Source organism: Elgaria multicarinata, chromosome 9, assembly GCF_023053635.1.
Source record: "Elgaria multicarinata webbii isolate HBS135686 ecotype San Diego chromosome 9, rElgMul1.1.pri, whole genome shotgun sequence".
Classification (NCBI taxonomy): domain Eukaryota; kingdom Metazoa; phylum Chordata; class Lepidosauria; order Squamata; family Anguidae; genus Elgaria; species Elgaria multicarinata.
The window spans coordinates 94317041-94328271 of record NC_086179.1 but is presented as its reverse complement, the minus strand read 5'-3'; the positions used below and the strand labels follow the sequence as shown (position 1 = coordinate 94328271).

The following is an 11231-nucleotide window of genomic DNA, read 5'->3' as shown; positions in this document are numbered from 1 at the left end:
ATATATGGCCCCTGGGGTGAGGGTACTACTCATACATGGCTCTGCCAAAACGATTGGAGGAATTTGTAGGGCCGTATTTTAAGAGTAGTAGTAATCGACGGAGCAGGATGGAGTTGATTGAATTTCCAAAGGCTCAATCGTGTATATACACTTACCACGGAGTAAGTCCCTTTGAATCCAATAGGATTTACTTTTGATAAAACAAGCATAGGATTGTGCTGCCGAGTTAAGTGATTCAGCTTGCAATCCTATGCAAAGTTGACAAAAAAAAAGCCAGCTAAGAGTTGTGGGACTCCCCCCCCCCCCCCACTCCCCAGTCTAAACATGCACAGGATTGTGTCCTGGTCGACTCAGAAATAACTTACAAGGTGTTCAGTGGGAATTACCCCTAGGCAGTTAGGATTGTGGATATGAATATGTGGGTATGAATAAGCGCCCTGTGCCTTTGAATTTTGGCAGATGCAGTAGGTTCACTTTTGCAGGTGGTCATCTTAACACGCAGGACTGAGGGACAATACTGAGTAAACTACTTGGAAGTAAGTGCTATGGAAATAGGGGTGGAAAGAGACAAATCTGCTCCCCGTTAGCCTCCTCATAGTTGGTCGAAAGAATGAACTTCGTCAGGAGCCCAAATCCCGCCCGCTCCTCCGTGTTTCATAGAAACCTTCGCTAGCCCCATAGAGTTCTGCCCTCAAAATGGAGGCCACTAAAAGGCTTCCATTTTGACCGATAAAACGCTGTCTTTGAGGAGACCCTCTCTCCCCTCCCCCACCCCCGGCGAGCGCGCCATTTTGTGCTACGCGATCGCCCTTTTACCGCCCGCCTCCCTTTCAATTCTCGCGAGACTTTGTCCATTTTGCGCGAGGCCGGACGAGCGCGCGCGGCTCTTGCCCAGGCGAAGCGAGAGTCATTGCTGCTCTAGCTGCCGATGGAGATAGATCCCTTGGCGGGTCTTCTGAGGAAGAAAGCCGTTCCGTTTATTTCAGAATGTAAATTACTTATTACATCTGTTTAGAAAACAGCTTTTACTAACAGCCCTCTAAATTCAAAATATGGACGGAAGATTAAAAAAAAATCAATGGATTTTATAAAGGGATCTTTTATATAAATTAATCTGTTTTTGAAGGAATAGAATGCTCTTAACTTTCATATGGTGCGTTTTAATAGACAGCAGTGGTCATATGCTTTGAGGTTTGTCAGAACAGATATAGCCTGTGGGTAGTGAAAATAAATATTTCCACAATCAGTGATTTAAAGCTGCCCAGAGAAGCTAAAGTCGAATTTAATCAGTTGCAGCAAATTAAAGATTTTGATCTTCTGGAATGGCTTCAACTTAGTAAATAATGTACTTATTCTTAGGATGTTGTAGTTTCAAGGAAGATAACAAAGAATTCAAAAGAAATAGTTCAAAACCATATGTAAACTTTACTGATACGTCCTTGTTATGTTAACATAACAGGGTTTTTTAAAAAGATGCAACATTTTTGGCTAAAGTGTTGGACTGGGAATCGGGAGATCCGGGTTCTAGTCCCCCCCTCAGCCATGGAAACCCATTGGGTGACTTTGGGCCAGTCACAGACTCTCAGCCCAGCCTACCTCACAGGGTTGTTGTGAGGATAAAATGGAGAGGAAGAGGAGGATTATGTACACCGCCTTGGGTTCCTTGCAGGAAAAAGGCGGTATATAAATGCAATAATAAATATAAAATAAAAAGTTCAGCCTTTTTTCTCTCAACATCCAACTGAGGGAGAGGACATTGTTATTTTGCACCTATTTTATCCGCTTTGAGTAGTTCAGTGCTTAGTAGGCTATCATTTACTAAAAGGCTCATTAATATGTTAAATAAATTTAGATGGCTTTAAAGAAGGATTAGACAAATTTATTTATTTATTTAAGGATTTTTATGCCGCCATTCAGCCAAAAAAGGCTCTCACGGCGGCTTACAAAGGTATTTCTTGACAGTCCCTGCCCACAGGCTTATAATCTAAAAGACATGACACAAAAGGAAAGGGGATTGGGAGGGAGGAGGAGGAGGAGGGGGAAAAGGAAAGCAAATTCAGGCACTACAATCTTAGTTGGAAAGTTCAGCAGTTACAGGTGACAGCAGGAGGGAGGGGGCTCTCAGCTGGAGTTGGACCCAGGCACAGTGGAGAGGTGCCTGGCTGCTGCTTCCTCCCTCACTGGTGGCCTCTGCAGTGACCAAATTTATGAGATAGAAGTTGAAGTTATAATGGTGTGAGGCAGTATTTCCTCAAAATGCTAAATTGGGAGAGGGCAATTCCCTTTGGCTCCTGCTTTTGAGCATCCTAGAAGGTTTTGGCTGGGCCACTGTTGGAAAGAGAATGCAGGACTTCATGGAATATAATTTACCTCAAGGCTCTTAAATAATACATTGTGGTTTCTAGTGGACAATACTTAATAATTGAATTTTATGGCTCAGCTAATACTGTCTTTATTACTAGACAATTACTAGTGTCTTTTAAAGTATGTAATCTTCATATTCAGAGTATTATGACATCTGATTATTAGCTACTGCTCAGTAATGAAAGAATTACCTACATTTTGTATTCTAAAAGCCCTTCTTTTCTCTCTCCACTTTCGTATTCATTATAGTAGTATTTTTCTCCCCCTTTGTTTCCTTGCTCATCCACAGATGGGATACTTAAAGCTTTTGATAGTGGAGAATTTCAAGACATGGAGGGGCGAACAATGCATTGGACCTTTCAAGAAATTCACTTGTGTCATTGGTCCTAATGGTTCAGGTAACATGTGGGAACGTTTCATCCATAGTGTGCCTCTGTCCTATAGTCTGAAGACTGGTTAGCATTTTTTCTCCCTGTGATGTATATCCATTATCTGACACTGAAACAAGACTTATATTGACTGATTAGTCCTATGTAATCACATTTTTCCTGTTTTTGTTGAATCTCTGTTACCCTGTTTTGATAATGTATGTAACCTGAGTGCTGAAAAACGACAAGCAAATGTTTTGCTAAGTAAAATAACATTTAAAAATCAGTTGGGTAGAATGTAACTTCACCTACCTGCATTCTTTAACCTATATAAATAGACCGTCATAAACCAATTTAAATTAGGTCTGAAGAAAGTTTCCTGAAAAGCTCATTTTGTGGGAGCAACTGCTGTTATAGGCAGAGCAAATTTATTTATTTATTTATTTATTACATTTTCATACTGCCCAGAAGCTCTTTGGGCGGTTCACCCATCTTGAGGGAACAGAAGGGCTAGCAGAATGGAGACCAGCTCCGCCATGGAAACACCCTGTTTATGAGATTGCCACTGGTGGTAGATTTATGCCCACAGAGCTCTCCATAAGAATAACAACAGACTCTGGGGCAGATGTTCCCTCCTGCCAGTGGAGCTCTGCTAGCCCTTCTGTTACCTCAAGACGGGTCCTCACCTCTGCAAGCAAGCCTGGAGCCCGTGTAGCTAATATCCCCTCCCCCCACACACTGAAAAGCCCAGTATAGCCACACCTGCCCTGGCTGCTGTAACCTGGCTGGGCTTTGGATGCCATTCGCCACTTTTCTTCTCTCTCTAACTCTGCTGACGGTACACAAGGGCTCAGTTCAGACAACACGTATCTCTGCACAGTGGGAAAACTCCACTCCACGGTTGAGTTTGTAGGGGGTACTCAACACACAACATGTTCTAACTCCACTGTTGTGTGACTAAGCTACCATGGAATTGAGTAAAAGGCACCGTGATGTTTGATTGACAGTTCCTCTGCCCTCTCTTCTCCCCCAGGCCTCCTGATGTTATCCCATCAGCCATAGCTAGGGTGACCATATGAAAAGGAGGACAGGGCTCCTGTATCTTTAACAGTTGCATAGAAAAGGGAATTTCAGCAGGTGTTGTTTGTATATATGGGGAACCTGGTGAAATTCCCTCTTCATCATGGCAGTTAAAGTTGCTGAAGCTATACTAGAGTGACCAGATTTAAAAGAGACCAGGGCTCCTTCAGCTTTAACTGTTGTGATGAAGAGGGAATTTCACCAGGTTCCCCATATATACAAATAACACCTGCTGAAATTCCCTTTTCTATGCAACTGTTAAAGATACAGGAGCGCTGTCCTCCTTTTCATATGGTCACCCTAGCCATAGCTGCAAAAAAACCAATCCCAGTGGCTCTCTTAGAGTGGCATTCGCTCCTTTCGCCGCTCTTGCCAGAGAACTCTGTAGCCAGTGGGAAAAGTCCACTCAACGCAACAGGAAACTCCACGTAGCCCTCCACACAACACGCAACACAACGGTTGTGCGGGAACTCTCCTCTGCCCGGCATGGATATTCTACGTGGAGTGTTTTCTAAAAACAAAAACAAAAAAACACTGTGGGGTGGAGTTCCCTCCACACAACACATTTCTCAACACTGGAGTTCTAAAACACTGTTGACAAATGTGTTGTCTGAACTGAGCTCATGACTGTTGTGTGGCCCCTCCATCCCTTCTTTATTTGATTATCACTTCTTATGCCATGTTAAATTCTATTCAAATTCAAAATTTTAATTGAAATTGTTAGCTGTAGTGAACTGATTACTAGTTCTTTAACTGAAGTAGTTTTAAATATAGGTGTTTTAAAAACTATGCATGGTTGCTGAACATCACTCTGTCAGTCAAGTAAAGAGTAATCTAAGATATCCTATTAGGCAGGATTTGGCAAGGTACAAGAGATATCCTTTACGGCTGTAAGCCTTTTGGGCATATGGTAATTTCAAGACAGTTCTATGAGGGGAATTCATCTTGTTTTTAGGTTTATTGAAAACTGTTTGTTCTACATTGTCCACTTAATGCTCAGGATCTACTTACGGAGTGTGGTGGAAAGACTTTAGGTTGAATATTAAAATCTACCAGTGGCTCTTCATTGAAGAGCAGGCCCACCGATATTGGAAACAGAGGAGTTTTTCATGGTATACTTGATGCTCCTACTTGTATTATTATGGTGTCCCACACCCTGTGGGAATAGCTGCATTACATAACTATTTCAGAAACTTGCCCTCCTATTTTAAACATCTGTGTAACCACTGCCAGAGGGCTAAAAATCTCTGATAAGGGGAAAAGCTGATCTTTTCCAATTCTGTAGTACCTGCCATATTCTCTGCTAGGGCTTTACTCATTAAAGTATATGAAAAATGCTTTCAACTTAATTTTATGCACGTTTATTCAGAAGTAAATTTCATTTAAGTTCAGTAGGGCTTACTCAGTAAAATGTGCATAGGATTGTGAACTTTGTGTGCCAAGTTATGGAAATATATTGGCCCTGCTCATAATTTAAGATAAGAATCTTAACTGTGGATATGTTTATTCACAAATTTTGAGAGATAAAACATACTTATGGTGATATATAATACTTTAGGGTTTGAATGGTATGAATTTAGCCATAGGAGATTGATGACACTACACAGTAATTTAAGCTAAATTGTGGTTTTGATATGCCCTCAACTGTCATGCCATCATGTATCCAAATGATTTTTTAAATTAAGATTTGCTGGCTCCAAATTCCCTCCCCCAGCAATCCTGATACAGATTGCTTTTTCCTCACTGAGAAAAGTGAGAGGCATTCAAGAGGCAGCTGGACAACCATCTGTCAGGGGTGCTTTAGGGTGGATTCCTGCATTGAGCAGGGGGTTGGACTCGATGGCCTTGTAGGCCCCTTCCAACTCTGCTATTCTATGATTCTATGAAAAGAGTGATCTGCATCAGGATTGCTGGCATGTGTGTACATGTGTATCTGTGTGGGGCCAAAACAGTTGTCCGCTACTGGTTTAGAGGGAGGTTACTTACTTAAGAGGTTCTTAGGTAAGACCTGAAATTAAAATAAGAATACTTGTAATGATCCAATCCCTATTTGAAAAGTGCAATGTTAATATTTTGTGTAATTGAAGGGAAATCGAATTTAATGGATGCCCTTAGTTTTGTAATGGGTGAAAAGGCATCTAATTTAAGAGTGAAACACATTCAAGAACTGATTCATGGGGCACATGTTGGAAAGCCGGTTTCATCAAGTGGAAGTGTAAGAATGGTGTATTGTGAAGAAAATGGAGACGAGAAAACATTTTCAAGAATTATTCGAGGTGAGTAGGCTGGTTTATATAGAAATATAAGTAACTGAGTACAGATTGCTTTTTAAGTTGGGGCACCTTCACTTTCGCTGTCACTGTTAGCTCCATTTTGCTCTGACATGTGTATTCTCTCACATACTTGCTAAGAATAATCACCTGAAAACATTAATTACAACTTTGAAATTGGCATACTTGACCAGTATTTTATTTGCAATTGACATACATTCATTTTTTACTAATGAACTTATGAAATGAAAAATCCTCTGTGGAAAAATAAAGCATTGGAAATTCTCTGTGAAAAATATTCCATCCCACATCACTATTCGGAACATGTAGCAGTGATCTTTAAGCAAGTAGCATTATATTATGTTTTCTTATTAGGAACTTTCAAAGCTTTTTCTAAAGTTGTTGCAGCTGTCCTTGATCGTTTTCCTTTCTGATAAAATTTCTTAGTGTTTTCTGCCATCCTTTCAGTGCTGCTTTCAGGATCACAATAATAAGACTTTCTATAACACATATAATCCTTGGTATAATGGTCATTTTGAGCATAGTTATTCTACTTTACTTGAAAGTCTCATTGGCAGACATCTTTTAAGACCTTTAGGAACAGTTTTTATCAATTGTACATATTTGAGGTGGGAAAGCTTTTCTAGTCAGAGGACGACCAAATACCTAAAACATTTTGTTGATCGATATACCCACTTTATTCCATAGTTATTGTAACGTATGAACCCAGTCTGCATGTATCCTCCATAGCTGTCACCATGGAGATGGCAAATATTTCAAGTAAAAAAATGTAACAAACTATATAAAAATGGGAATTAGAACTCAAAATGTTTAGAAAAAGACATACTGATTACTTAAATGTAATGTAATTCCTAATTTGTTGTGAAATATTAGATCCTTTGGTTTCCATTTTTTAGGGGTTTACTTTAAAGCTAGGAACCTGTCCAAATTCCATAATAGAGATACTATAGGATCTGTTGGACAAAGTGTGTTATCAGCATCAAAACTTATTTTAAACCTTCACCAACCTACTTCAATTCCTGTAGATATAAATCTTTAAAACTCCAGAATTTTGACATTTAACTGAAATAATAGCATGTGAGCTATCATAAGGTTTTAAAAAACGTTTAAAAGCAAGTATTCAGATTTCCAGTGCCTTTTGGGAAGTAAGTTCCATGGAGATCAAAGGGACTTACTTCCGGGTAAGTGTGTATAGGATTGCTGCCTTAGCCTTTTTAATACATTATACAAAAACTATGTTCTATAATGCCACATGCTTTCTCTGCAGCAAGAAAACTCAAACAATTTCTCATTTGTCATGGCTTTCATTTATCAGGTTGAGTGCCGTCCTGGTACATTCTGACAGTAACATCATGAATAAAGCCTGTTAGATCTATATAAATCCCTTTTATAATAACTTTCCTTATCCTTTTGCATAAATAGGTTTAAGTATTATATAATATTGATTTAAAAGTGATAAAAATGGGCAAGATGAAGTCAAAGCTGGATTCTTTCCTTCCATACAGATCATGGATATATTTGTATCATTCCAGGAATCACTTACCTTTAACATTTTGCATTTATTTATTTATTTATTTACTGTGTTTCTGTATCGCCCAATAGCTGAAGCTCCCTGCGCAGTTAACAAAAATTAAAACCATAAAGTACAACTTAAGTATAAAACTTAAACAACAATATAAAACCACAATATAAACTACAACCAGAGTAAAACCGAGCAGCAAAGCGGAGATTTAAAATACAGATTTAAAACAGCAATTTAAAATACTAGGATGGTAAAATGTTAAAATATTGGGAAAATGATGTATGTGCCAGGCGAACCTCTCTAGGGAACTCATTCCACAACCAGGAAGCCACAGCAGAAAAGGCCCTCCTACTGGTAACCACCTGCCTCACTTCCTTTGGCAGGGGCTCATAGAGAAGGACCCCTGATCTTAAGATCTGGGCAGGTACATATGGGAGGAGGCATTCCTTCAGATGACCTGGCCCTAAGTCTTTCAGGGCTTTGAATGTTAATACTAGCACTTTGATTCAGGCTGGACCTAGACTGCAGCCAGTGAACCTGGAGAAGTACTGGCGTAATGTTTTGTTGGTCAGTCCTCGTTAACAATCTTGCTGCCTTGTTTTGTACCAGCTGAAGTTTCTGGACCGTTTTCAAAGGCAGCCCCACGTGTAACGAATTGCAGTAATCCAGATGAGAGAGGTTATCAGAGCATGGATAACTGTAGCTAGGCTATCTCTGTCCAGATAAGGGCATAGTTGGTATAACAGCCTAAGCTGGTAAAAGGTGCTCCTTGCCACCCGAGTCCATCTGTGCCTCAAGTGACAGTAATGGATTGAAGAGCACCCTCAAACTGCAAACTCGAGTGCAACCCCCTTCAGAAAAGGTTGAACATCACCTAGACAGACAGACAAACCACCTGCTAGCAGTACCTCTGTCTTGTCTGATTGAAGGCCTTCCTAGACGAGGGTTTAGCCCGGTGCGAGGCCCGGGCTCCCTGCTGTGCGTGCAGATGAAGCACAGGGGATCCCGGGGTCAGGCCGGGCTAAACCCTCCCTTGACCCAGGATAACCGGATCCGCTTGTGGGTCTAGCTAGTTCTGTGGCTTTCCCCGGCTGCTCGCTTACTTGCGAGCAGCGCACTGGTCACTGCCCATCGGGCTGGTGGGGGGGAGATCACTGACGGGGGGGCATCGGACATGGCGAGGGGGCAAGCTGACGGGCAAGCAAGGGGGCAAGCTGACGGGCGAACGAGGGGGCGGGCGAGCGAGGAGGCGGGCGGGTGGGGGGCATCAGACATTGTGAGGGGGGGAGCGGGGAACCCTTCGGGTTTTTTAAAAAAAAGCCTACCTTCTGTCGGTGGTGCGCTCCTGCGCACCCTGCCCCTTTAAGTTCTTAAACAAAATGGAGGACACGACGGGGCTGTCCTTCCCCCGTCGCGTCTGACGTGTGGAAAGAGCGACAGTCCGCACTACTTCTGGCGCGGGCTGGCCCCTCCTCCCACACAAATTCTAAGTTAGGTCTAGCAAGGCCCTGTGTCTCAATTTGTTGGCCATCATCCAGTCCATTACTGTGCACAGGAACTGATTTAAAACAGACACTGCCTCACCTGATTTTGATGAAAAAGAGAGGTAGAGTTGGGCGTTATACGCATATTGATGACACCTCAGCCCACATCTCCGGATAACCTCTCCCATTGGTTTCATGTAAATGTTGTACACCATATGGGATAAAGTAGAGCCCTGTGGAACCCCATGGCCTAAGTGCCATTCAACAAAGCAATAATCCCCCAGTACCACCTTCCAAGTAGGAGCAGAACCACTGCAGTACAATGCCTCCAACTCCCAGCCCAAACAACCTATCCAGAAGAATACCACGGTCGCACTCCCCCTGTCCTGGAAAAGGTCATCCCACAGGGCAACCAAGGCAGTTTTCATTCCAAAACTAGGCCTGAAGCCTGATTGAAATGGTTCTTGATAATCTGTTTCATTCAAGAGTGCTTGGAGTTGTGCATTCATCAAAATGATTTTTAAAGCGGTTATTAGAATGTCAGAAAGGGTTTTATAAAATTCTACAGGAAGGCCATCTAGGTCTGGAGATTTTTTTAGGTTCAGTGTTTGTATAAGTTTGGTATACCTCCTGGAGAGTTATGGGACATTCAGCATATTGATATCTCCAAGATCTTTCTGCCTCAAATATATTTTGTAGATCTAACACTTTGCTGTAGCTTTCCAATTCTTTTCCTACATCATGGGCATTATGTAGTGCTGCCCCTGCCCTTCTGCTGATCATGTCACGCCAGCAGGAACCATTGCCAGCGCAACAGGAAGCTAATTTTTCCTAGGGCAACCTCAGAAGTGAGCCAAAATGCTAGTTTGCAGAATGGGACAGGGCAGCTGGTATATAAGCAGCATTGGATACTACCCAAAATCTCTATGTGCCTTTTCCTGTGATGTTACCATCCTTAGCCCCCTGTGATGTATGAGCTCCAGTAAATACCATTACTAGTCTTCCCATGACTGGCTTTAAAGCATCTTTTAAGGAAAATGGTTGTTGTGTATTTGTTCCCTAAAATGCTTATGACTTCGTATTTGTGGAAGGATGTTCTTCACTTATGCTGTTATGTCTTAAGCAGTGCAATCCTATACATGTCTACTCAGAAGTAAGTTCAACGGGGCTTACTCCCACTAGGTATGTGCATATAGGATTGCAACCTAAAGCTGTTATTCTAAGCATACCTACCTAAGTAGTAGCTAAGTACTTTTCACTGAGACAGTTTGAGTAAACAGGCTTAGAGCTGGAATGTTCCTGTATTGCAAATTCCTAAATATGTATCTGGCTATACTATTGGGGCCATATAACCATACTGGCACCGATCAATCCTTGCAGCAGCCCAAACCCAACAATATTTGAATTAAGTCAGCATGTCTTTTTCTAAATATTTTGAGTTCGAATTCCCATTTTTATATTGTTTATGGTTGTATTTCCATTTACTTAATATATTTGCTATCACCATGGTGACAGTTATGGAGGATACATATAGACTGGGTTTGCATGTCACAATAAGCCTCAATTGTTTATTTTTCTGAATAAGCCATGATGGTTTATCATGTCGTCTGTGAGCGGTTTTTCCCAACCACAGTGGTTTATTTAGCCAAAATAAGCCATCCTGATAAGCCATGGCCTGCAGCAAGGTTTATTTAAATCATCATTGCTTATTGTGTCATCTGGTGCTCCACCGTGGCTTAATCAGTGGTTTAAAGATTGCCTACAAAGGGCTTGGCAAGAGCGGTCAAAACTGCTGCTGCTGCTCAGCTCCACCTGGCAGATCTCTGTTTCCAAGATCTTCCTATTTATTTATTTATTTATTGCACTTATATACCGCTCCCATAGCCAGGGCTCTCTGGGCAGTTTACAGAAATTCTAAAATTAAGATAAAAATGAGTATACAAAATTTAAAATTCTAAAACACAGAACATACACACATAAAGCATTAAAAACCGTTAAAAAAACTAAACATGTGGGTGATTAAGATATGCTGCCATATGCCTGGGCAAAGAGGAAAGTCTTAACCTGGTGCTGGAAAGATAGCATTGGGGCCAGGCGAGCCTCGTCAGGGAGATCGTTCCAC

General features: G+C 41.4%; 2 protein-coding genes across 2 annotated transcripts in view; both read left to right on the top strand.

The window, feature by feature from the left end:
• KIAA0930 (KIAA0930 ortholog) overlaps positions 1-11231 on the top strand; it is a 451608-nt gene that overhangs the window by 73238 nt on the left and 367139 nt on the right. The gene's annotated exons all lie outside the window — the stretch shown is intronic.
• Positions 2589-11231, top strand: part of SMC1B (structural maintenance of chromosomes 1B) — a 73304-nt gene continuing 64661 nt past the window's right edge. Inside the window, exons 1-2 of the mRNA XM_063134357.1 lie at positions 2589-2762; positions 5900-6088. Coding sequence (XP_062990427.1) covers positions 2654-2762; positions 5900-6088 — 298 coding nt within the window. The 5' untranslated portion in view covers positions 2589-2653. The remainder of the gene's footprint in view (positions 2763-5899; positions 6089-11231) is intronic.